General features: G+C 54.0%; 2 protein-coding genes across 2 annotated transcripts in view; one reads left to right on the top strand and one right to left on the bottom strand.

The window, feature by feature from the left end:
* Positions 1-1,429: 1,429 nt before the first annotated feature.
* LOC104870221 (cytochrome P450 2W1) lies at positions 1,430-8,513 on the top strand. The gene is made up of 9 exons (XM_010635711.2): positions 1,430-1,606; positions 2,689-2,851; positions 3,002-3,151; positions 3,270-3,427; positions 4,446-4,619; positions 4,867-5,005; positions 5,084-5,268; positions 5,513-5,654; positions 5,778-8,513. The coding sequence occupies exons 1-9, from the start codon at positions 1,430-1,432 to the stop codon at positions 5,963-5,965; spliced, it is 1,476 nt and encodes a 491-aa protein (XP_010634013.1). The 3' UTR covers positions 5,966-8,513.
* A 102-nt stretch (positions 8,514-8,615) lies between these two features.
* CUNH7orf50 (chromosome unknown C7orf50 homolog) overlaps positions 8,616-26,259 on the bottom strand; it is a 109,896-nt gene continuing 92,252 nt past the window's right edge. The window contains exons 3-5 of the mRNA XM_033764823.1: positions 11,744-11,937; positions 10,579-10,660; positions 8,616-9,114 (exon numbers count right to left, since the gene is read on the bottom strand). Of these exons, the coding sequence (XP_033620714.1) occupies positions 8,935-9,114; positions 10,579-10,660; positions 11,744-11,937 (456 nt within the window). The 3' untranslated portion in view covers positions 8,616-8,934. The remainder of the gene's footprint in view (positions 9,115-10,578; positions 10,661-11,743; positions 11,938-26,259) is intronic.

Here is a 26,259-nt window from a genome sequence, read left to right as displayed (position 1 = left end):
CCTGGAAGAATCCAGCTCATCCACTGCACTGCAGACTCTGAATGCACTGCAAAGCAGCCCCTGCCTTCTTGTCTCCATGGTGTCCCTGCAGTACCCCAGAGGCATTTACAGTGCAAAACCAGTTGTCACACCACCTCCTGCAGGGGGCTGCAGGGACACAGTTCTTTCAGGTCACTATGCTACCAACTTCTGTAGCCCTGGCTCCTGGAAGAGGCTGGTATATAACAGGTACTCACTAAATGCTTCCTGAGGTGATCGGGTAGACATCCCTGTGCAGCTTGGACCCCCAGCCTGGACATGCAGGAGTGGCCTTGTGTAGGAGAATGACCCAGAGACCCGGTGGGTGTGAGGGACTTGCACCCCACTGCAGCTGCTCACCCAGGCCAGCCCTTGTGCACAAGGAGGTGCAGGTGGTGAGCACCCTGCTACAGGAGGTGTGCAGTCCAGGCTAGGCCGTTCGTTTCATAGCCCATCAAGGGTGACAAGCTCTGGCAGGGGTGATGGCTGCCTCTGCTATTCAAAGGTGGGTGCACAACACCCTGGGAGACAGCCCCAAGGTGAGGGTCCTTGCCAATGGTAATGGGGCTCTCAGTGTCTCATGCTGGGAGGGGCCTGACTGCTTCTCGTACCAGAAGCACCTGCCCCTCACAGCTCTTCCTAAGAGGAGCACTTCCCTCCCACCCCACAGTATGGCCACTAGGGCTGGGCACAGGGAAGACAGGGCTGTAACTGGCTACCTGCCCTGGTCTGCAGCCTGCAGCCTGCCCCTGCCTGGTCCATGCTGGGGCAGCACCTGCTTCATGCAGCAGCTGTGGAAAGGCTATGCAGGAGCAGGCTGGGGTGGGCTCACTGTTGGAGATGCAGCTGGGCACCCAGCTGGCCACCTCTGAAGGCCCTGGGACTTGAGGGTCCATGGGTGGTCTCCAGGGGTGGCATGCTGCCAGTGGCTCCTATGGGCCCAATGGACATAGGTGCATGCAGATGGCCCTCAGTGTGGCTGAGGAAGGCTCAGGGCTGGATAAGGTGGAGGGTGAGTGCCGGGCACAATGACCTGTTCTGAAGGGGAGACCAGTGTGGATAGGCAGGTCTACAGTGTCCAGCACAAAACAACCTTGTCCATGGGCCCTGAGGCAAATTGAGGGGGCCCAGATGTCCTGGATGCCTGACCCCACATGACCTTATGATCCCCTGTTTCCTGTCCCTGCAGCTCCTGGGCTCTCCACCCTGCCCAGGCCCCTGCACAGACTCGACCCCACATTCCATGCAGCCTGTAGCTTTAAGCTGCCTGCTGGGGCTGTCCCCTGCAAACTGCTTGTTCCACATTCTCTGGGTGGTGGGGAGGGTGGGGTCCTGGCACGCCCTAGGGAGGGCAGCTATAAGGCTCAGGGACTGGGTTCAGCCGGGAGCTGGGGCCTCCTGCTGCTGCTGTATGGCTCTGCTGTTGCTCCTGGGGCTGCTGGGGCTGCTGGGCCTCTGGGGGCTGCTCTGCACCCGAGCCCCAGGCCTCTCCTCAGCCCCACAGTGGCCCCCTGGGCCTCACCCACTGCCACTCTTGGGAAACCTGCCCTTGCTACGAGCTTCACAACAGGACCGGTGGCTCATGGAGGTAGGGGCAGCCCCTCCACGCAGACCCCACAGCTTCTGTGGCCATGTGCCAGCCTGTGCCTGGGGAAGCCAAGCCCTGTTTCCATATCAGCTCCTCATGTTGCTGGCTCACCTGGGGACACAGAGCCCAGAGTATCCCCTTACCTTGGGAGGCAACAGAACCACCCAACAGGGAGGTAGCCCTGGAAGGGCTGCTCAGGGTCAGTGCCCAGGAGCAGCGGGCCTGAAGGGCTTCCTGGAGGAGGCAGCATTTGAAGGTGGCCTGCAGGAGGTGGGTTTGGGAGCAGTGTAGGGAGGCAGGTTCCCCTGGAAGTGTCTGCAACTAGAAAGAACCCGCAAGGCTTGGAGGTGTCCTCAGACAAGTAGGGTGCCCATGGGTGACTACCCCCGTGGCTGGAGACAAAGTCCTCAGCCCACTGAGGGGAGCACTGGCCCTATGAGGCTGGACCAGCCTTATCCCCTCCATGACTGCCCCAGGGCCCTGGCCAGAGACCAGCCAGGGCCACCCCTCTCCCACCTTCTGGGACATCCCCACCCAAAGGGCTCCTATTTTCCGGGCTGCCTGATACCCCTTCCTAGGATAAGATGCATTGGGCCCCCCAGGGCTGGGCCCCAGCCTCTTCTGGTCTTGGGCAGGAGCTGACCCAGCTGGGGCTCAGTGTTTTTGCAGCTAGCAGCTCACTTCCTGCTAAGGATTTGAATTCCTGTCCTTAGGATGGGACAGGGACAGGCAGGCAGGAGAGGCAGCCCTGCAGTCTTCTGTATTCTCCCTGGGCCACAGGTCAGTGAGTCAGGACTGACCAACAGAACTGGCTCTGTCCATCTGTCCTTTGTTTTGGGTTGAGGGAGCCACTGGCCAAGCTGAGGCCCAGAGAGGGTCAGCGCCCTGGGGACCCTGGGTTGCCTGAGTTTGCCACTCTCCTGTCCGCTGTTGGGGCCCAAGCACCCCTGAGAATTTCTGTTGTGAATAACCCATGATGGCTGTGCCCAGCATAGAATGGGGCCCCCTACCGGAGGAGACTGGGATGGGATCCATGGTCCCCTATGCTGTGCTGCTCCCCCACCGACCCCTGGTTCTGCCAGCTGTCAGAACGCTATGGACCAATGTTCACGGTTCACCTGGGAGGCCAGAAGACTGTGGTGCTGTCGGGCTATGAAGCCGTGAGGGAGGCCCTGGTGGGCACCGGGCAGGAGCTGGTGGACCGGCCCCCCATCCCCATCTTCCAGCTCATCCAGCAAGGCGGGGGTAGGTGGAGGGCTCTTGGGTAGTACCTGGGAGGGACAGGCCAAGGCCAGCCCAGAACAGGAGGGTGCTGGGTGTGAGGGGCCCATCTGCTTCCCGTTGAATCACTGGGGTGGGGCAGGCTCATCCAAATCTCTGCATTTGCGGCTGCAGGCATCTTCTTCTCCTCTGGGGTGCGCTGGCGGGCCGCCCGCAGGTTCACAGTGCGCGTGCTGCACAGCCTGGGTGTGGGGCAGGGCGCCATGGCCGGCAAAGTGCTGCAGGAGCTGGCGAGTCTCACAGAGAAGCTGGACGGCTGTGAAGGTGAGTGGGTACTGGACACCTCTGCCTGGGTCCTCCACCCTGAGCCCTGTTTCCTCAAAGCCAGCCCTTCCCAAGGGCCCCAGATTCCCCCACCTGCTTGAGCCCTGTCTCCCCACAGGCCGGCCCTTCCCACTGGCCCTGCTGGGCTGGGCTCCCTCCAACATCACATTCACGCTCCTCTTCGGCCAGCGGTTTGATTACCAGGATCCTGTGTTCCAGTCCTTGCTAGGTCTGATTGATGAGGTCATGGTCCTCTTGGGGTCACCCAGCCTACAGGTGAGAGGTTGCTGCCCTGCTGGGAGCTGAGGCCCACACAGTCCTTGGACTCAGGCAGCACCCATGTGGCCCGTGTTGGCATGTGCTGAGAAATGGGGGCCAAGCAGGGGGTCTCTGCCTTTCCCTAGGCCCCTGTTAGCAACAGATGCCCCTGCCTAGGACTGTGTCCCTGTGTCCCCCAGGTCCCTCCAGCCAGGCTGTCATGGCTCTGTTACTACACCACAGAATCATTCAGATCATTCTTCTGATGCCTAGGAGCTCTAGGGTGTACATCCCATTCGTTGCCAAAGTTTAAAGACTGTACTTCTGGTTGCTGTCATTTCTGTTTTTACTGAGACCTGCGTGCTAGGGTGCTGTCCCCAGAATGACAGCCGGGCCCAGCTCAGGCATTCTTTGTCACTACTGTACCTGGCACAAAGCCCTGTGAGGGGAGGAAGGTGTGGTGCAGTTTGGGGAGTAGTGAGGGGAGAGGCTTTGGGCTTCCAGTCTTTGGCCCACTGCCCTCAGACAGGTCCTGCTCATGGCTGTAGGGCTGACCACCTGACCCCAGAGCCACCTGGCTCCCTGTGGCCTTGCTGGGCAGCCCAGGCAGCGGTGGTTCCTGGTCTTCCCTGCCTGTGCCATTCCACACCTTGGGGGCCATGTGGGATCTTCCACGTGGGGGTGTTGATGCCCTGGGGAGGAAAGTGTCCTGCACCTCCAAGCCCATCTGCTGTGAGCCTACAACATCTTCTCTGACTCAGGCCCATGGAGTCACTTACACATGGCACCTGCTCCATCACCCTCCCTTCTCTGGGAAAGGGCCTGAGTATGGGAAGCCTGTCTGGATCTGCACACAGCCATCCCGGTATTCTACCACCCGATGGCTCCTTTCTGCACAGATGGTTTCCTGAGTCCCTGGGCACCCAGAGGGGCATTGAGCTCCCTCTTGTGGCCATGGGCAGCACCTGCTCGACACAGCTGTTATGGAGCTGAGAGACCCCTAACCAACCCCTGTCCACCTGCTCTTTGCCCCCAGGTATTCAACATCTATCCACGGCTGGGGGCCTTGCTTGGTCTGCACAGGCCTGTCCTGCACAAGATCGAAAAGGTACGAGCCATCCTGAAGACAATCCTGGAGGCGCGGCGGTGCCCCACATCCAGGGGTGGCCCCTTGCAGAGCTATGTGGATGCCCTGATCCAGCAGGGTCAGGTGTGGGTGAGATGGGCCTCCTTCTCAGCGGGTAGGCCTGGGAGGGTCCCTGCACAGAGCTCCTCATTCCCATCTGAGGCATCCCTGAGCCTTGGTCTTGTCTGTGAAGTGAGACACTGGGCAGACACTGGTTCCATCTTTTCCTACTGGACTTGTCCTTTATCCCAAGCCCAGGGTCAGGCTGGGTATGTGGGTTGGAGAATGGGCCCCCAGACCTCCCATCTGAGCTCAATGGCCTGCTTTACAGGGGGATGATCACCAGGCCCTGTTCTCTGAGGCCAATGCTGTGGCCTGCACTCTGGACATGCTCATGGCTGGCACTGAGACCACCTCAGCTACGCTGCAATGGGCAGCCCTCCTGATGGCCAAGCACCCAGACATTCAGGGTGAGGCCCAGCCTAGTTGGGCAGGATCCTGGGGTGAAGAGATGGCCCCCACTGACATGGCCCCCACCTCTGGCACAGGCCGTGTGCAGGAGGAGCTAGATCGTGTGCTGGGCGCAGGGAGGCTCCCAAAGCCTGAGGACCAGCAGCAGCTGCCCTACACCAGTGCAGTGCTGCATGAGGTTCAGCGCTACATCACACTGCTGCCCCACGTGCCCCGCTGCACGGCCAGTGACACCCGACTGGGTGGCTACCTGCTCCCCAAGGTGGGCCTGCAGGCCGCTCTCCTTCTGTGGGGGACAAGTGGGACCTAGACGGGGCAGATACCTGAGGGTCTGGGCTCCCCAGGAAGAGGCAGGAAAGGGATTGGTTACTAAACTGTATTCTTGCTGGGGTGTCAGAGCCAGATCAGTGTCTCTCACTCTGTCCTGGGGGTCCCACCCTATGCGTCTTGGGGTCCCTCCTGGGTCCTAGAGCCTCACCTGGGCAGTGATACCTCTGTGCCTGCAGGGTACTCCTGTGATCCCCTTGCTGACCTCGGTACTGCTGGACAAGACCCAGTGGGCAACCCCTGACAAGTTCAACCCGGGGCACTTTCTAGATGTGGATGGGCACTTTTTGAAGCAGCCAGCCTTCCTGCCTTTCTCTGCAGGTACCTTGGCCCTGGTGGGTGGTCAGAGGCCACAGGCACCACAATCACTCCTCCCTTGCAGGGCATCCCTTCCCTGCTCCAGGAGAGGACCAGTGCCCCACTTGGTGCTTTGGTTTTCCCCAGGCCGCCGTGTCTGTGTTGGAGAGAGCCTGGCCAAGACTGAGCTCTTCCTGCTGCTGGCTGGCTTACTCCAGCGTTATCACCTGCAGCCCCCACCTGGCATCAGCCTCGCTTCCCTGGACACCAAGCCTGCCCTGGCCTTCACGATGCGGCCCCAGGCCCAGGCCCTCTGTGCAGTGCCCCGGAATTAGGGTGCTCTGCCAGGTGACATCTGCCTGGCCCACAGCACAGGCTGCCCAGAGGGCAATGGGACAGCAGCAGTGCCCCAAGCATGAGTGGCAGGTGGACCCATGGTGCCCATAATCACAAAGGGCCAGGCATCCAGCATCTGGCTTCTGTGTGCAAATTGCGTCCACCCTGGGCAGGAAACAGGACATTTGTTAGGGTGCCACAGCAAGGGACATGACCCCCACGGCCTTTCTGTCTGTCTCCACCCTCCCTGCCCCCTGCATCCCAATACCAGACTCTCCTCTACTCTTGCCCCCTGGGGCAGCCACGCTGTCCATGCAGAATGGATGTGTCCCTTTGGTGCTCCCCTCCCACCTCAGACCCCAGGAGGCCTCACATTGCCCCCATGCCCTGTGACACATCATCTGCAGTGTCCCACATCCTCAGCCAGGGCCGATGTCTGCCAGATGCCCCAATACCTGCAGTAGATGATGCCTGGTCCTGGGGGCACTATGTACCATAGATCAGCCTGGGCTGGTATTGCCAGCTCTCACCTTGCACCAACCAGGCCTGTAGACCTGGCTGATTCTCCTGTAGATGCCCTGCTCTGGCGGTCCTAGGGAGCAGTGATTGGAGGCCTCTGCTGTACCACCAAATGGTGCCCTTGCTCCTCCAAACTAGTATACTCCCCAAGATGGGTGCTGGAGCTGCAGGGCTCTGGTCTGCCCCAATGTGCTGGGGACCTGGAGCCTGGACCTCGGTTTACCCGTCTGTGAAACAGGTCACAACAGCTGCAGGATCAGTAAGCTTTGTTAGGAGGTGCCGGTTGAGGCAGCCCAGGCTAAGACACCAGAATCCCAGGGGCCAGCAGGGAACCAGGGGTGCCCACAGGAAGGGGGAACCAGGGGTGGCAGTGCTGGGGAAGAGAAGCCCCTGAGACCTCAGGGGGCACATGGGGAACAGAAAGGTCACTGGCAAGTCCTTCAGCCCGACCACACCTATGCCCAGGGAGGTCAGAGACCCTGTCAGGGCAGCCACCACTGGAAGAACCAGCTGCTCAGGGCCCCTGTGGATGACAGTGTGGCATTTGTGGGAGGAGGCTGGCCCTCACCTGCCACCCACCCTCAAGGTAGCCTGGCAAAGATGGGAAACTGAGGCACCAAAATGCATAAAGTCCAGTGAGGGTTCCACTCTCCCCACTGCCATGACACACTGAAGCCTTGAGGGCAGGACCTGGGGCTGGGTGGCACCTGTTGCCCTCCAGCCTCCATGGCCTCCTGTGGGCTGGGCTGGAGACCTTGGTGGCTGTTTGGTTTCCAACCCATCTTGTGAGGTAGTTTGCTGACTTCTGTCTTCACTGTGGCAGAAGTAGACACCTGCCTGGCCCCCACAGCTCCCAGAGATTGCTCTGAGGTGGGTTTCTCCAGTGTGGGCCTCTGTAGGACACACACCAGGTTATCCATCTTAGTAGGGTTGTGTGTGACACCTGTCATCAGTTCATACCAGCCTCTCTTTGGGCCATTGTCCTCAGGTGAGGTCACAAGCAGGAAAACAGCCTCCCACACAGATTGGAGAGGGCACCTGCAGAGCCCTGTGGTAATACTGCTGAGGAAGGTGCAGCCCCAGCAGGCACAGTGCAGTCAGGTACCAGTGGGTTGTCCCCACACTAAATGCACCAAGACGAAGGTGGACTGCGATGGGATCCACAAGACACAAAGGGCAGGTGATTTTAAGGAATCAAGAGTCTGATCTGGAAGCAAAGCTTTGTGTTTCCTCAGGACACTAGGAAGGTGCAGGACTCCTCACCTCCTGTCCCTCAGGGCCACTATACACACATTAGCACCTGTGGGTGCCATTATGATCCCAGCTGTGCTGTGGGCAGGGGCAGGGTCCTATACCGAAAGGAGTGGTACCCTGTTCACAGTAGAGTGGGGTTGGGGCCTACGTGGCACGACCCTCAGATTTCTCCCAACCCAGAGTCTAGGGTCTGTGGTGACAGATGGCAAGAGGAGTGGCTAGCAAGGGACATGTGCAGGGCCCCTGGCTGGGTGTTTAAAGCGATTAACCCTGAAATCACAGTGGCATCTGGAGTCACAGGCCAAGGCTGAGCACACAGTTTGCAGACGAGGCCTGGGACAAAGCTTATCTTCTGTTTAAGTTGTGACCAGCAACAGCACTGCAGTCCTAACCCTAACCTGACTCTCCCGCTCTGCCATCTGGGCCGGCAGGAAGCTGCCCACCTGTGTGACCCAGCCCAGAGCTGCTGGCTGCCCTCAGGCCCTGAGGCCTCCTGAAGGCAGCCTGGCTTCAGCCCCACCCTCTTGGCTCGGGCCATCACTGGCAGCTTCCCCACAGCCACCTGGGCTGGGTTGGCACATCTGTCACTTGGGAGTGCTGGCAGCAGGGACCCGCGATGTGCTGGGAACTCGAAGATGCCTCATCTTGTGCAGAGTGTGTCCTAGAAGGGATGGCCACCAAACACCTGCAGAAGAGGCTGATGAACTGACCACTGGGAGTATCACATACGGAGCTTGGATGCCAGAGCAGGACGCTGTCCTGGGGAGGTGCTGCTAAGGACAGCATGGGGCCTGGGCATGCTCACCCTGAGAAGGATGTCAGATCCACATCTGACAGGAGAGCGTGGACACACAAAACAAGAACACAGCAGCTTGTTTTTATTGACCATGTGGCCACACAGGCATAGGCAGACAGCAATTCCTGTGGAGTCCTTGCACCTGTCCCTCACTTGGGGCACACCCTACTCCAACCCTGAGGAGCTGCAGTTGGCACAGGACTGGCGTTGGGAAGTTTCTAAGACATCCCTGGTAGAAAAATAGAAATGTGTGACAGCAACTTCCTGGGTGCAGGTGAGTCTGGTGATCCCTCTGAAGGTTCAAAGACCCACTGTCATGAAGGGGAAGGACATGGCCAGACCTGGTCCTGTTGAATCCCATGCATCTGAGGGCTCACAATGCCGGGTGGTAGTGTCCCACTAGGACAGCAGCTGCAGCACCTGGCGCAGACGAAGGGCCCTCTCCTTCAGGGCAGCATCTGACCCCCCCATATCCAGCTCCTGCATCAGGGCTTCTGCCTTCTTCAGGGTCAGCTCTCGGGCCTTGCCCTGCAGCCCCTCCAGGTAGGCCAGCAGGGTGGGGAAGTGCTCTTCCGGGACCTGGGAGGAGAAGAGGGGAATGTCAGGGAGAACAGAGACCCCAGAGTGGAGGGACGAGGTATCCAGTCTTTGGGACCTTGTGCTTCACCCCGTTATGATTTACCTGGATGTCCCCCTAAAAACCCATGTCCTCAGAGATGGGGCTTTGAAAAGTGATTTGGTTACGGGGTTTATAGTGGACTTCTGTGAAGAGGTAGGGCTGGCTGGAGGAAGGGAGTCACTGGAGGCGTGGCCTGGATGGGTTTATCGCTCCCTTCCCAGCTCCTTTCATCTCACTGCTCCCCAGCCACCACGCCATGAACAGCTTCTCTTCTGCCATGCAGTCCTGCCCTGGAGGTATGGACTAAAACCGCTGCAAACTGTGAGCCAAAACACACCCCCTCACAACCCCCAAACCCTCACAAAAACCCCCCAAATAAACCTCTCCTTTAAGTTGTAGGTGTTAAGTATGGTGTCTCAGCAAGGATGGAAGTGACTAAGGCAGGCTCTGGGGCTACCAGCCCAGTGTCCTTGTACCATGCAAAGGGCTCCCTGCTCTGTGAGGGACAAGAGACAGGTACACACTAAGGGTCCTGACCCTAGAACAACCTCTTGGCCGCTTCCTCACACATTCTCATGTTCTTGTGGGTTAAAAAGGGTGACCCCCACCATTATGCCCCCCTGAAGTGCCACCAAATTGCAAATGGATATGTTTTTTTTTTTTTTTTTTTTTTTTTTTTTTGAGACAGGGTCTCACTTTGTAGTTGAGACTGACCTGGAACTCATTATGTAGCCCAGGCTGGTCTCGAACTCACAGCGATCCTCCTGTTTCAGCCTCCCGAGTGCTGGGATTACAGGCATGCGCCACCATGCCCGGCTCAAATGGATATGTTTTAAAGAAAGCAGTCTGCTGGGACAAAGAATGGGTGAAGAGACCACTGAGGTGGCATTTTGGGGCTGGAGAGCAGATGACCTGAAGAGGGCTTAGCAGACCTGAGGAGGAATTCGGGAAGTGAAGCGAAACAAATCCCTGTCACTTAGAACCCTGCCCAGCTGCAGGGGTGGATGAGCCCTCCCTCTAGAAGGACAGGGCCAGGAGCACTGTTCAAAGTAGTTGGCAACCCATAGTTTGATTTTCAAGTCCATGTAAGCAACACTAACCAAGATAGCAAGGTCCTAGCAGGCCCAGGCATGAGGATAAATTGACAGAAAGGGACAGAACCCAGAATTAAGCCCTTTATCAGATGATTTCTGACTGCTGAAACAGTCCACAGGGAAACAACTGCTACACACACATACACACACTGAAGCAGGTGGCCTGTTTGCCTGGTCTTACAAGCTGGAGCCAGCATCCTGGATAGGCAGGTGTTACCTCCATTTCTCTCCATTTCCTATACCATGAGGGACTATCAGGACAGTGCATATGGACCCTGTCCCCTGCCCTAACGCCCTATCCCCTGAAGCCTGCTCCCATGGCATACAGACCTTGTCACTGTCATACATGTTTAGCAGGAGCCATGTCTGCCTTGTCTTCTGGAATCTCCAACTCTGGTGCTTCTGGGCCCACCTGGGGAAACCGAAACAGACACCTCAGGGTTGGAGAAAAGAATGAGGCTCCCTGAGCAGATGACCCTTGTCCTGTGCTGTACACTGAGGCCATGGAGTCCTAGGTGCTTTGCGGGACTGTCCCAGCTGAGGTGAAGCACTATCACTGAGGCGGACATGCCACTTCAGCACGACATCTACTGCTGCCTCCTAGCCCCAGGGCCTTACATCACCTGCCCTGTGAAAATTGGAGGGGCTTTAGAAATACTTCCCAGGCCAGATGCCCAGGATGAAGCAGTACAGACGTCTGTGACTGGGACCATCCAGCTGCCTCTCAGTTGCCCCTCTGACCCCTCTTGGGCTGGCACCCTGGACATCTGTCATCTGGACTTCCATGTCTTGCCATGTTCAGCCAGCAACAAGACTCATGGGCTTTTTAACTGGTGACGCTATGACATAAAACATCCATCTTACCATCTTCTAGGGTGCAGTTCAGCAGTGTTAAGCACATCTCTGTGGTTACCTCCGATGTCTACCCTTTGCCTGTCATCTTCCCAGCTGGGATCTGCACCCAACACTGACTACCCCCACCCCACCACCATTCTGCCTGCATCCTGGTAGCTCCAAACAGGTACATGACCTCTGTGTCCACCTCTCCCCCAGAATCACATCTTGTCCCCCCAATATCTTGTTTCCCCATCAGAGAGCGAGTCAGCACAGGGAGTGGGCAGAAGGGGTGGCCCTGTGCAGTGCTTCCCTGTGGTGGGACAGCTCCTCTGATGCAGGCGGAAACTGAACTCCAGATAAGGGCAGTGGTCAGAAAATCCAGGGAGAAGCTGTGAGGGCCAAGTCAAGGTTGCCCAGCTGTAAAACCCTGTCTGCTCAGGCACTGGCTTGGTTGGCACTGGTCTCCAGACACCTCTACCCTCAGCAAGGCCAGAACTTTGAAGAAAGGGGTCTTTTCGGGCCACTGCAGGCCTTACTTTCCTTCTATGGAGCTTCCTGGGGTCGGTGGTGGTGGAGGGTACGATGTAAGAACAGGATACCTAAGGGCTCCATGATCCCAGGTGCTCTTGCGCATGCCATGCACATGTACAGCTCTTACCCACAGAGGTAGTCCAGGGCCAGCTCTGCGCCTGAGCGCTTAGCTGGTTGAGCTTGCACTGCTGAGACCCCTGCCTTGTGCAGCCACCTCTTCTCCTCCTTCTTCCGTTCCTTCTTCTGCTTCCTCTCCAGGACCCTCCTTTCCTCTGGGGACAGTTGGGGGACTGTGTCCTGCACCTGGCTCACTGCCAATCCCTGGAAGTCAAGAACAGTACCTGTTAGGCTGGAGAATGAGACTCAGGGAGATCACACTGCAGGCTTCCCAGCCCTTCACCCCATGCCAGGAGGAATGGCCTGGCCTGCACAGGGTGCATCTCAGCTGGGACTGGCTGCAGTGTTGGGGATTGTCGTGTGAGGACAGGGACAAGCACCGCGGGGAAGAGAGGCCTTGGCATTGCTGGACCTGACATGCATAAAAAAGCTGACTGCACACCCCCACCCTGCTGCAGATCCCCCTCTAGGCCTGCGGGGGCCCTATACTTACTCCCCCACCAGCTGCAGTCAGGGATGGCTGTCATCCAGCCTGGCCAGCCCCTTCTCCAATGAGCCTGGTGCTGTCACCACTTGCAGCCAGCAGAAGGCAGCATTCCTGAGACCCACACCTGCTGCCTGCTCCTTTCTGGCCAGTGGGGCAGGACACACTGGTGGCTAGTGTGGTCTTTCCCTACAAGTGGTTCTCATGGTAAAAACCTTACAGGTAGGGGAGTGGCCAGGATAGCCTCTGGTCTCCTGTAGCACTGTCTCCCAGCCACAGCACCAGGATGCATGGACTCCCCCTTCCTTCTGCTTCCCCATGAGCAAACAAGAGGCACAGAATCAAGAGCACCAAGTGACTGTTGGTCCACTCAGGTCGGGAGAGGGGCTGAGACCATTCCAGCACTATCCACTCAGCAGTGTTTACTGTGACCTAGGCCAGGAGCCTGATGTGCTCCACCCCAGCACTTCCAGGAAGGGTGAGCACCTATGGGACCAGGTTCGCAGAGCCCTGGCCCAGGATAAAATATGGCTGGCACAAGGGGTCCCCTCCCTCCTGGCAGGTTCCCTCAGAATATCCATTCAGGACGCCTTTCCCTGCAGCTCTTCCTCTTCAAAGAAGCCCCTGCTGGTATCCAGGCAGGATCCTTGAATGCGCTGTAGGGGAGGAAGGGCCAGGGTGCCCAAGGGGGTCTCTGGATGCTGAGGGACAGGGGAAGAGCATGAGAAGGGGTGACAGCCCCTGGGAAGTCTGCCTCATCCACCAGGTCTTTTACCACACCCCGAGGCCAGAAGGCAGGAGGTGGGTCTGGAGGGATGAGGAGTGGGGAGTACCTGCCTCCTTCTATGAAATGACTTTTCAGTATCCCCGAGCCCAGTTCTCGTCTCTGACCCTAAAGGCCAGGGCCAGAGGGGTCTGGTCACACCGCAGGGGTAGTCTGACTTCTCCGCAGGGACTTCTGGGTACTACAGGCCCAGGTGCTTCCCGAAAGAACATCCACATTTACTCGGGTTCTGGACAGCCAGAGAGGCAGGTGGGCAAAGTCCCTGTGAGGAGCCACAGAAAGAGATGACAGAGGGTGAGGGCAAGACTGAGAATGAATGGCAGAAGCAGTGTTCTGAGCCTAGTGCAGGACTGGGTTGGATGGTGAGGGCTCAGGACACCAACATAGGGGATCTGGAAGGGGACTCAGGTCTAGCTGTTCCTCTCAGGGTTATGGAGAGCCCAGAATGCAGGGTGCACTGTGCATCAGGCATAAGGTCTGGAAGCCGCAGTGGTCCCCTCCTTCAAAACCCAAGTGTGTTTTGGGCCTCTGGTACAGATCACAGGCAGTGGTCAGTGGCCAGGCTCCTGCCTGAAGAAGCTAAGTATACTCCGAGAAGAGCCATTCCTCAGGTCCACACTGAAGGCACAGCCAGTGAATCTGATTTTTGGTGGAAGCCACTGAATAACAAATCCCACCGTTCCCAGAGTGTGTCCTGCTGTGTGTGAACTATGTGAGGGCTGTATGGGCTAAGTGACCCTGAATCCTACTTCTACAGCCTATCAGGGGGTGTGTACAGCTGCTGCACCATCCCCTCTGCCTTCCACATAGGGCACCACCTCCTTCTGGTCCTCTTCAAAGGAAAGGGACTTGGGGGAGCAACTGGAACATGGTGCCCCCTCAGTGGTCCTGTCAGCTGTGGTCCACCTAAGTCCACAAGGTCCCTAGCAGGTGGAGGTACCGCCATTCTGAGTAAGTGGCTGTGGCCCAGGGTGCCAAGCTGCAAGGGCAAGTGCTTCCACTCCACGGGCCAGCAGTAGGGCCCTACTCAGGGCTGAGGGGCCTGTGAAAGCGCTGGCATGGAGTGCCCACCGCAGTGTCACCGCTGACTGGCCCAGTATGTCCCAGGCTCTAGATGCACTGGGGGTCAACACTACAGAGGGACAAAACCGTCCACCCTGGACACCAGACACAAACTGTCCTTAGGCCATGGTGGCATTGGGTAGCCAGGTTGCTTCAGAACAGTGACCCCAGCACTCTGGCTGCTGCAGGTTGAGATGAGGACCCCCTGCTGGCGGGGCAGACCGGGGACAGACACTGTTGCCACATCACCACCTCCATGCAAAAATGTCCAACTGTCCTGGGGTGGACTTGATATGGAGTCTCACTTTTCCTGAGTCGGGAGTCATTTGAACTCAAAAAGCCAATCCTGCTGAGTGTGGTGTTTCACACCTATAATCTCAGCTACTTGGGAGGCTGAGGCATGAAGATCACCCAGTTCAAGCCCAACAATTTAGTGAGTTAGAGAGATATTGTCTCAAAATACAAAATGGGCTTGGGATGTAGCTCAGTACAAAGGCCCTGGGTTCAATCTCCAGTGCAATCAACCAACCAATCAATAACTACTAAAAAGGACTGGGAGTGCAGCTCAGTACAAAGACCCTGGGTTTACTTTCCAGTTCTGGGGGCAAAGTGGGAGGAACCCAAACTTGTGTTTCCTAACTTGGCCTTGCCTGAGGGTCAGGGGAGGCAGTAGCTCTGCCTGACAGGTGCCCATAGGCTCCTGGGTCTGCTGTGTACACTGGGAAGACCAATGTTCCTGGCCTGAACGAGGTGACCTAGGCTACTGCCATGATGTGGGTGATTTCAGCTACTCTGAGGTGACAGGTGAGTGATGATGGGCCACAGGTGAGGAGGGTGATGGGCAGTAGCTGGAGGCTGAGGGATACACAGCCACAGACCAGGAGCTGCTGTCCCCAATAGGAAGGCGTTCCCCCACCTCCCCAGAGACCCAGTTTCCTCTAGCCTCCAGGGCCACACACATAGGAGGTCTCAACTTAGTAAATGACAATGTTGCTGCACTTGCCACCTTCCAGTGCACCTGGTGATGTGACCTCATTTTGGGTTTGCAAACAGCCTGGATTAACATAAAAAACTGCAGAAGCAAAGCCTGTGAGGGACCCCATTCTGGGGTTGACCTTTTGGGGAAAGGTGGGTCTAAGAACGCTATGCCTGGGTCCTGTGGGCAGCCTTGTGTTTGCCCCAGGTATGGACCCCAGGCTGCCTAGAGAGCTCTGCTAGATCCTGTGTCCTCCCAGGGCTGCTTTCTACAGGGTGGACAGCTCTGGACTGAATCCACAGGAGCAAGATGAGATGCGGCTGGGGCCTCTGTGTCACCACTGATCTCAGTGCTGTTAAGTCTCTGGTGCTCTGGGTTTGATGAAAAAGAGAAGCAACAGGAAAACCAAAATTTCCGCAATCATTTTCTCCTCCACAGATAGATGTCCTTTGGGATTACACTTCAAATGCAGAAAACAATTTGACGTGCACAGGGGACCCCATCCACCCAGCTGATAAAGTTCAGGGGTCCTGGGATGGTGGCTGGGACCTCAGCTTCTATGCTTTACAACACAGATGCTGTCTTATACTGTACAGTGTTAGGTGATATAGCACGTAGGTGATTAAAAATGCATTTCAAAATGAAACCTGTATCAACAGTGCAATAAATATACTGATCATAAGCAGTAAATGCATTGACTATGAACCAGGAAATCAAAACTGCAGCGTGGAAAGAGCAGCATTGATGAACCAGAGAGGAACATGGTGACCAAACTCCCAGAAAAGTTAGTGCTGTGAAAACAGCACACAGCCTGTGCTTATATAGCATGTGAACCATCTCTCCTTCAGTCCTGGAGCTGCTGGCAAGAGAGATTGCTCTAATTTCACTGGAAAAGGTTCCTGTGCAAGCAACTCAGGCAGAAAACCTCAGGCATGATCTCCAAGGAGCCGTTCTGAACAAGAACAGGCTCCCACTTGGGGATCTGGGAGGTGCCATCTGTGTCCGTCTCACAGTGTGACAAGGACACCTGGACATTCAACAGCTACACCCTGATGTGGGTGCTCCCAGGGGCATCAGGTAGAGTATATTCAGTCACACCTGCTCACAGCAGCAGGTGATGAGAACCACGGTGGCTCCTCAGGGATTTTCCTCACTCTGGTGAACACTCTATCCCATAGACAAGCTTCATATTAACATGGGGGCCAAGGATGGACTGCCAAGCATCACTCCTGACTTTTCTTCGAGGGACAACTGTGAACCTAAGTTGCAGAGAGCAGTGGGAAGGCAGGAGGATGCTGGCCCGGGCAGGTAGGCAGGGTCTTACTCAGCAGACCCTGTCACAGCCCTGTCTTCCCCACTTCTGCCCTACTGCAGGGGCTGGGTCATGCAGTAGGAACTTCCCCATCCCCAGGGATGGAGAAGCTGGTGGCCTTGTCCTAGCAGATTTGGTGTGGGGGCATGCTGCTGAGCAGCGCCAGCCAGGCTGCTGTGGGGATGAGAAAGGGCCCTGGAGAGACAGGTACTGATCCTGCCCACATCCCACCATCCTGGAAACAGCCTCAAGGGCGGAGGCTGAGGTCAAGGTTGCTCTGGCCACAAGGAAGTTTTTTTTGTTTTGTTTTTGCAGCACTAAGGATTGAACTCAGGGGCGTGCTCGCACTGTGGTACATTCTCTGCCCTTTTTTACTTTTTATTCTAAGACAGAATAAATTGCCCAGGTCAGGCAATTGCCAAACTGCTAAAATGCCCAGGCTGGCCTTGAATTTGCAATCTTAGCTGGGATTGTATGCATGTGCCATCTTGCCTGTCTAGAGAATGTCATCTTTCCATGCCAGGCATTGTGGTGCACACCTGTAATCTCAGCACTAGGGAGGCTGAGACAGGATCACTGCAAGTTCAAGGCCACCCTGAACTACTTATCAATATCCTGTCCTCAACACTCCCCCACCCCTCAATTCATCTTTCTAGCAGAACTCACCCTCTTTCCTTCCAGTTTCAGGGAGCAGAGATTTTATCTAGCAATGGCAGGCTGGCTGGGAGGATCAAAGCCAGAGCTACATGGACTCCCCACCTCCCCACTCCTTTCGGGAAGGGACCTGGGTCGGGGGCTCCTTCCTACCAGGAGGCCTGAGCTACACTCTGCTGATGCCTCAGTGCCCACAATGCCATGGCAAAGGGCAGTGCTGAGCTCAGCACCCAGCATCCTGACCTAGGGATAAGTGCGACAATGGCACTCCATTGTAGCTCCAGGCTCACCTCTGGGCTCTGGAGGTAGCAGTTGTGCCCCAGAGTGGGCAAGAATCACAAATGGGCACATGAAAGTTGGGGTCCCCAGGTAAGGAACAGGCATGGCAGGGGGAGGCAGTATTGGAGACAGATGTCAGCCTTCTGAGCACCCAGATGCTGGGTCATGACCCACATGATGTAGGACCTCAGAGGGGAGTGAGGCTGACCCCCTGCCATGTCCACTCAAGAGATCCATACTTTGTCTCAACAGGGAGTCTAACTTCCACGCGAACCAGGGCCTCACCTCCCCACATGTAGATAAGAGACCCTGAGTTCTGTGCCTGTTGCCACAGGATAAACTCTGAGGTGTTTATACAGAGCCCTGATGACTGTGGGTCTGCAAAGCTCATATTCCATGCTGGCACCATGCTCAAGAGTCCACAATGAGGGCATCTGCAAAGGAGACATACCTCATGACTCCTGGAATGAGATCCTGTCCAGTGTACTCTCCCACATGATCCATGTGAGGGTCTGTTTTCAAGCTGGATATCCTGGTATCTGGGCTTTTTGCCAAGAGATACAAGGCATGGTACATGGGAGTGCGAAGAGCAGGGAGTGCAGGCCATCACCCCTTCCAGCCATGGTTTCCAGCCACTTCTTTGCATGTTTAGCAGAGGGTATCGGGTGCCCTGTGCCCCGGCTAAAGCCTTCTGACTGCTCTGAAGCCTTGGGATCTGTGGAGAGGCACACAGGGCTAGGGTATACCAGGCGCAGGCTGTGGGATGGCAGCAGGCCCTGGCTTCCTGCCAGAGATTAGGCTCCTAGGGGTCAAAACAGAAGCTTTGTGTGTGTGGAAGCAGAGCCACTGAGCAGGCAGAGAAAGGGCCCATTGTCCTTTCCACAGCCCCCAGGAGTGAAGTTCACTCTCTTCTGAGCAGAGTGGAGGGGAGGAAGCCACCAGGCCCAGGCTGTGAAGACCTGGCCCTGTAGGTGAAAATGTTGCGGGGCCTGGCCTCCATCTGGAGGATTTGTGTGGATAGGGGAACACAGGGAGGGCCTGCTGTTCAGGCTCTAATCAGCCCAGTCCCTGTGGGGTTTTGAGCGCCCACTTGTCAGGTGCCTTGGTGAAGCATCCTTGGAATGACAGAGGGTGGCAGAGAATGCCCCAACCAGGAATTTGGGCTGTGGCAGTAGACTGGGTCGAGTCTCTTAGTCCCCTGAAGTTTCTGCTCGTACAACAAGAACCCTAGAGGCAGGGCTTCTTGCATCTCCACAGCAGCAAGAATTGTGACATTGTGTGCAAACCCAGGTGGGTGTTCAGTTGCTGGGGGCGGCGCTGGGCGAAGTGGCAGGGGTTTCTTCCCATGACTGGCAGGCACCAACCCCACCTAGTTATCACAGAGCCTTCTCCCTCACTTCTGGGGGCTGCCTGCCTCCACCTACAGCACCCCTCCTGACCCCTAGGATTCCCCAACCAGTCAGAGAGGCTGCAGTGGGGAAGCAGCTTGCCATCTCTTTTCCCCTGGAGGCCTTCTTGCCCTGTACTCACTGGCAGGGATTAACTGATCATGTGGAAAGAACCATCACATGGAGAATATAATTAACCAACTTTTACTTCGATTTCTTCTGTGAAGCCCTGTGCCGAGCAGGGGAATATGTAGGAAACTGAGGTTCTGTCCTCCTTCCTGGCCATGCCTGAGCTCAGGAATATTGGGTAGGGATGGGTGCAGAGGCAGGCTTACACACCAGCTCACTGCATACAGGAGCCTTGGATGGAAGACTTAGGACTCCAGGAGTTCTCGGGGGAAGCCATGTGCCAGATCTTGACCCAGGGGGTGGGGGGAAGGCACAGTCCCACTGCCACACTTGGTAAAGTGTTCACCAGAAGCCTGTTAACCACGGCGAAGGGACTGAACTTCAGCAGCTATGGGTTTAAAGACAACTCAACTAAGAGTCTGATACATATCCGTCCAGTGGCCCTACCTCCATCTATTATGTCCAACCCTTGCTGGAGGCCACTTGACTGCTGCTTTGACAAGACATGGACCAGGACCCTAGGGAGAACGGTCAGACCTTCACCAACCTGTCCCTAGGGCTGAAGCTGAGTTGTGAGTGAGAGTGAGGGCTCCTGAAGCATAGTTCCTTGTTACAGCCAGCACTCAGGCGCCTCGCAGACACAACCTGCTTTCCAAGAGAAGTACATTAATGACTGTCATCAGCCAAGTTATACTGTAAGTGTGGCCTTCCTGGGTGACAGGGAGCTGGGGCACAGGGACCTCATCTTCCCCTCCATCTGGAAGGTGGCTAAGGGGAGCCCAGGTCACACATCCAACAATTTAGAGGACAGAGCTGTCTCTCATCAATGGCACAATATACAGAGCCCAGGTACAGTACCTAGGCCTTAATCCTGCTACTCAATCCGAATCCTGCCCTGGAAGCCCTGGGCAGTCATCAGTCATCCCCAGCCTCCTGGGATCTGCGCATCAGCACGAAGGGCATTATGGTCATCATGTACAGGTGACCCAGATGACAACCACTTTAAGGGGGGAGAACAGGAGCGAGCCCTGCCTGGGAACAAGGCAGCTGATGTCCTCTGTAAGCTGGCACTGGTGATGACAGCAGTGCAGACAATTCATGTTCCGAGGAGCTTGTCACCATCCATTCACAACAGTCCCAAGACTATAAAGTTCCTTTCCTCCTACTTTCCACACAATCCACAGTTTTGAAATGAGCTAACCACTTGTCCCTTGACTAGGTGGCAGCATCAGAGGCTGTCCCAGTTTATATAAAGGGTGACTGACAAATCTAGTGAACCCTTTTTCAAAAAGCCAATTACAGTAAAGACATATATTGCCATTATTCTCCCAACACACTAATCCCACCATTCTTGCCTTTCTGAAGCAGTTCTCAAAGTTGTCTTCTGTAAGTGTCTTTAGTTGTGTTGTTGTGGCTGCCTCGATGTTCTCAATGATTGAAAATGTTTTCTTTTATGGTCATTTTGACTTTGAGGAACAGACAGAAGTTACATGGTGCCAGATCCAACACATAAAATGAATAAGGACAAAACCTCATGTTTTTGGGCCTGGATGGCACTGGTAGCAGCACTAACTATATTTTTGATCACACCTCATAAAGGCACTCTTGAACAAGGATTTCCGAATTGCTTTGGGAAGTGGAAAGAAGGATAAGTATGTTTGAAGCAAGAGAATTTTTTTTTTGAAAAAAAACAAGTTGTAAACTTTTATTACAAATTAAAAATGAAGTTCTTAAAAATCTCAACTTGACCAGATATGAACAATTTAAAAACCTTTAAAGGTGTTTTGAGAAAAAACAGGCTTTAAAAAAAAAAGTTTGTCATTACCAAAAAGAGATATCTGTCTTTAGGTAAAAATAATAAAAACCCCATGCTGCAGAGATAACGCATAGTCCTAGTTATCTGGTCAATGGGCAAAAAGCAAGCATTAAAGCTTTCAGTTCCCAATCTTTGTTCATTTCTTATTGCTGGAATTTTGTATTCATTTCTTCTTGCTGGATAACTAAACCCGATGATGGCAGAGATGTTAGCTGGTATTTACTCAGCCACGCCCTGCTCAGCCTCTGCAGTGGATGAATTCTCAGCAGGTTGATCAGCTGCTTTAGTCTCTTTGCCATCTTGTGGTTTAGGGTTCTCTGGGCGTCTGCATTGGTAATTGAAATTGGCCCGGTACTGATATTGAGGTGGCTGCTGACCTTGGGTCTCATCTCAATTTTCCTTATCCTCTTCATTGCTGTCCTCTCTAGGCTGTCTTTGGCGAGGAGGGCCCCTGGGGAATCATGGTCTATAACCTCAATACATATTCTCACTTGTCTACCTTGTTGTCCTGCACCCTGGTTGTCAGCACCCTTTTCTCCTTCAACATCTAACTTCACAGTCTCTCCATTTCCTACACTGCGAAGGCACTTCCCAGGGTTATTATTCTTTATGGCAGTCTGGTGTACAAATACATCTTCCTTGGTGTCATTCCGGTTGAGGAAACCAAATCCATTTCTTACACTGAACCATTTTACTGTTCCCAAAACCTTCGTTGGGATGACCTTCTCCCTGCTGGCATCTGCCGAAGTGAGGCCACTTGGCCTGTAGGCCAGCAGAGGTGGGACTGCTTAGGGCTCTCTGGGGTCTGCTCTCTGCTCCCAAATGAACTCAAGAGGGAAGGGCTAGAGATTTAGCTCAGTGGTTCCATTGCCTGCCTCAAGCGCAAGGACTGGAGAGTTTGATCTCCATGTAAAAAAAACAAAAAACAAAAAACAAAACTCAAGAGGCAGTATTTTGAAAGAGATTAATTACAATGTGTCTTATCATAACACAATTTTTAAGCATTCACCATATTTTTGATCACCTTTTCTAGACCCGAAAGAGCCTTATTACCCCAATTACTAAAACTTTAAGAGGGTAGCTCAAAAACTCTTTTCCTGAAAAGAAATGAAGAACAAAAGGGAGACTTTTAAAAATTAAATGTTTTATTGAGACAATTACAGCACAGGTGAGTCCAGACACAGGGACACCCTATGCCAGGTTCTTTGCATTTGAAGATACATAGCAAGACCCTGTGTGAGGATCCTGCCCGAGATCAGGGTCATGATTATAGGGGTCAGAGGGTCTTTTTAATGAAGAGACATACACAGCAGACTCAATCAGAATTATTACATGAAATACACACATCTCTAAATTCCTTAAACCCTACTGTCCCCCAACCTCCCAACACAATATCTGACTGGATTATAAGATGGGATTACTCTCTGGCTCCTTCCTTACCACTGCCTTCCTTCCCATTCTGAGAGATCTGATCACAAATGGAGCAACTTTAGAGCACCAGTGCAGCAGCCACTCAAGGATGCTGCCATGACGGGCTGCAGACACCGGGGCTGCAGATGCAGAGGCGGACGCCGGCTCTGTCATCGAGGCGCTCACAAGCAGGCATACGTGAGCTCCTGGAGGACAGGGAGGGCGGCCACTCATCCAGGTCAGCATGGGGGCTTTGGGCCAGCTGTCTTGCCAGAGCCCAGCTGTGACCAACAGGGTGACACCGCTCAGGGGCCCCTTCTTGTAATGACATTTCTAAATGCACAAAGCAGGGGCCAAGGATGCAGCTTGGGAAAGAGCACTTGCATAGTATGTGTGAAGCTCTCAATTCAATCCCCAGTACTGACGTAAAAACCAAAACCAAAGTAACTAAATATATAAAGTAGAAAACACAGATATACTTGGGTACAAACTGAACTCGGTATCAGCCCACAAAAAAAACCCAGAAGTCCCAGTGATACTTGTACTTTGTCAACACATCAAACGACAAAACCAAACAGCAAATCTAAGGCTCTGTACCTGGGAAATGGAACTCAGAACAGTGAGATGTCTCCAGCTGCAATGGGACAGGAAACCTCTGCTTCAGTCACTCAGCCTAGGTCCTGCTTAGGCCACTACTGTCCACTGTGGTCACAGCAGAAAGAAATGGTACATGTACCTTGGAGGTGAATGAAAACACATTTGTTTACTCCATCCAAGCTAAAACTTCCTGATCCAGATTGAAGGTCCACAGTCCCAGCCCAACATCATATTAGAGCACCTTTTGGTAGCCAGGATCTTCTTGAAGTCTTCCTACGCATCCTAATTCTGTGGTCATTTAGTCTCATCCCACTTGGGCCTTAGGGAACATGCTGAAAGCTACTGGACCCTCTTCCCAGAAACACTCACACAGGGTCACAGATTCAGATCCTAGAACCTTACTCCTCGTCCTACAGAGAAGAAAATGGAGATTTCAAGGGGGTGAGGCCAGGACAGAGCCCTTACATACGGACTTTCTTCTTAAAATTCCACTACCTTAGCTGCTGGTGGTACCTGCCTCCCAGGCCAGAACTGAGAACCAACTATACAATGCCTACCCCCACAACAGAGGCCTCACATGGGTGAAACGGCCCAGCAGCAGAGAGCCTCCCACAGCTTCTGAACACTGCCTATATTCTGCTGCATGTACCATCAGCCCACGTCTGTCACAAAATACTAGGAAACCACCACCGGTTCAAGATATAACAGCCACAAGCACCTCTGGTAATACTGAATTCTGCTGCAAGAGGAGAAAATTTTTCACTCTTGCTCTTTAACCCACGCATTAAAATGAAATCTGTGGTGTAAGGCAGTTTGCTAAATGGCAGGCTAAGGAGTAAGGGGCAGCAGTACCAAAGTCTCTGGTTTCTAGCCCCTGGTTCAGACAGCAGAGCTTCCCACCATGTGTTGTGTTCCTGCACAGGAGGGAGATGGGGTCTGAAAGAGGCGCATATTTTACAAAGATTGTATTTGGTTTCTAGAAACAAAGCTTGGAGATTCTCCAAACTTTTTATTGAGCCCATACTTCACCATCTCAACAGGCTATCCAATTTTCCAACTTCACTGCTCATCAGGCCCCATCCTGGGAAATCATGCCTCGGGAAAGGAGGGCAGAGCGGGTGTGTGTAAAGGAGGAAAAGAACATCAAGTCACAGCCCAGGAGGCAAAAGACACAGCCTTTGCCCCTCTGCTTTAGGAGTTAGAGGCTCACAGCCCAAGTAGGCGTCTCTTTGCTGTAGCTCACCTCAGGCTTGGCCAGCGAAAACCTGGCACCATTCTGGCAGTCCCTTGAGTACAACCACCAGGTGGGCCCACTAGGTGCAAGGCCTGCACACAGTGCTTCATACCACAAAGAAGCACAGTCTCTGTAGCATAGATTCCCAGGGACAAGCACTAGGCTGGACGGGCTCCTAGGGAGGTGAACTTCTGAGAAAGCAGGAGAATATGGCAGCTGTGGGGAGCTGACACAGGCCTGGGGGAGACAGGGCAAGGGAGGTGGGACGCAGGACTCTACTTTGGCCCTGACTCACAGCATTCTGGATACTTGTTGTGGGGAGCCCTGCAGTGCAGGCAAAGGGGTTTGCAGCAGGAAGATGCCTGGGCTAAAGCTCTTTGCTATGCTGACAACAGAACACATTAAAAGGGGAGAGGCCAGGAAGGTATGGCTTGACCCTGTCACTGTGTTTAATAAGTCCGCTTTTCAGCCCAGGAAGAAGCGAGACGTTTATAAGCCCATGTGACCTCTGCCTTTGGCAGTACTTCTACCTGCAGAGAACACATCCCTGGGATGGAGCTAAGGTCTTGGAGTTGTTTGCTGGATTTCAGCTGGAACCCTCAAAGGTTGTATGGGGCTCTCCTGCAGCTTCCATCAGTCAGTGTCTAGCACAAGACTCTGCCTAAGCCAGAGGGTTCCTACCTGGTTCTGGTCAAGCACATCCATGGCCTGTTCTCTATGGTACCTTAAGCGCCTGCAGAGAAGCCACAGGGCCACCTCCCAGGGAGGTGGCTCTGAAGCAGGCACCTGAACTTTATCTCCTGAGATCACAGAGACCACAGATGTCCTCCTGCTCTGACTGTTATCTATGCTGGGCCCCTACCCCAACTCCAACAGCTCCCAGAATTCTGGTGTAGTCCTTGGGAAGATAAACGCATCCCTTGGCTTTGGCTCCTCTTTGATACAGCAGCTTTGTTTAAGTAAAAAAAACTTTTTTTTTTTTTTTGGTACCAGAGATCTAACTTGGGTCCTTGCACTCAGCAGCTTTGTTTACTTCTGTCGGACCACCAGGCAGGCTGATTTGATTTTAGGCATAGGGACAGTCTAATGGTGCACAAGTTTCTAGTCATTCCTTCAGTTACTATGGGGTTGAGGCAGACTAGGAGCCCAGCTGCATTCTGCACAGTCAGTCAGTGTACGTGGGATGTCATGGTCCTGGCCTTTAGGCGCAAGAGATAACTGGGTTGGAAGGCAAAGGTCACACACAGATATGCTTCTGTGTGTTAAAAAAAGGCCTCATTGCTCTGCAGCTCCCTGGTCAAGGTCACTTCCTTCCTAGCTATTAAAATTTGAGTCTGCCTTCATCTGTGGAAGCAGATGAATAACCAGGACTCCAAGCCTGTGTTTTGTTTTTAAAATGAATATTTAAGTCCTAGCCTCATAGCCAGCAAGGGCAGAGAATAGGTTATAAATAACATTTGCCACACAGAAAACCTATTTCTCAACAACTTGCAAGAAATTAGCTGACAGTTGTTCTTAATTTGTCCATACTGATCTTGCCATTTAAATGCAGACCAGATTCTTAACATTTGCAAAACCTATTACAAAAGTGCAGAGTCACCCAAGTCATAGATCAGCTCCAGGGTCAGCTTGTACAGAACAGGACGGCTCCACAGTATCCCCAAGAGAGAGGTGAAGAAAACAAAAAACAAACACAAACAAACAAACAAAAAACCCCAGCATGATAAGACTTTCAAATGCTCTGTCCTGCTTCAACCTTGCATCCTCTGGCTCTGCCTCTCCTACCCAACTTAGTGCCCTGCTGCTAGAAGTGCTTAGCTTAGTACACTGAAAACACTTAAACCCGGTTCTCATCTCTGGGACCCCTTCCCTTTCCACCTTCACCTCAAGTCTTTAAGGGGAGCACTTGGAGAGGGGTTCTCTCACCCTTTGAGCCCTGCAGGCACCATACCAGGGTGTTACAGAGTCTACAAAAAGTTCAAGCTACGGGAAAACAAAATAAAACATGGCTCTGAAATCAGACAACAGCAGAATAAAAATAAGTGCTTCTCTAAATATCTATATCGTTCACCACTGTCAATTCTGTCGTAAAATATTCTACTTTTCACTTCAAAAGCTATTCGCGGTTAGTATTTTTCTCAGTCTGCAAGAACTGGGTGTACATGGTGAATGAGAAAAATCATGCTGCCAATTACATGAGTTATGGCCAAATAATTTCAAAAGCAATCCGGTTAATGCCCTGTGGAGGTTTGGGGCGAGCCTGCCAGAGGCAGGAAAGGGCCCCCGGGGAGGGACGGGCGCTGTCGAACCGGACAACCTGGTGACCCAAGGGACCTAAGGGCGGGCCGGGGCTGCTAGGGGAGGGGGAGGGGGTGAGTTTACCAGTGAAGTCCACTTCTTA

The sequence above is a fragment of the Fukomys damarensis genome, unplaced genomic scaffold (genome assembly GCF_012274545.1).
Source record: "Fukomys damarensis isolate Sample0158 unplaced genomic scaffold, DMR_v1.0_HiC HiC_scaffold_17, whole genome shotgun sequence".
Taxonomy (NCBI): domain Eukaryota; kingdom Metazoa; phylum Chordata; class Mammalia; order Rodentia; family Bathyergidae; genus Fukomys; species Fukomys damarensis.
The sequence above is the reverse complement of the archived record's forward strand: the minus strand, read 5'-3'. Positions and strand labels throughout refer to the sequence as shown.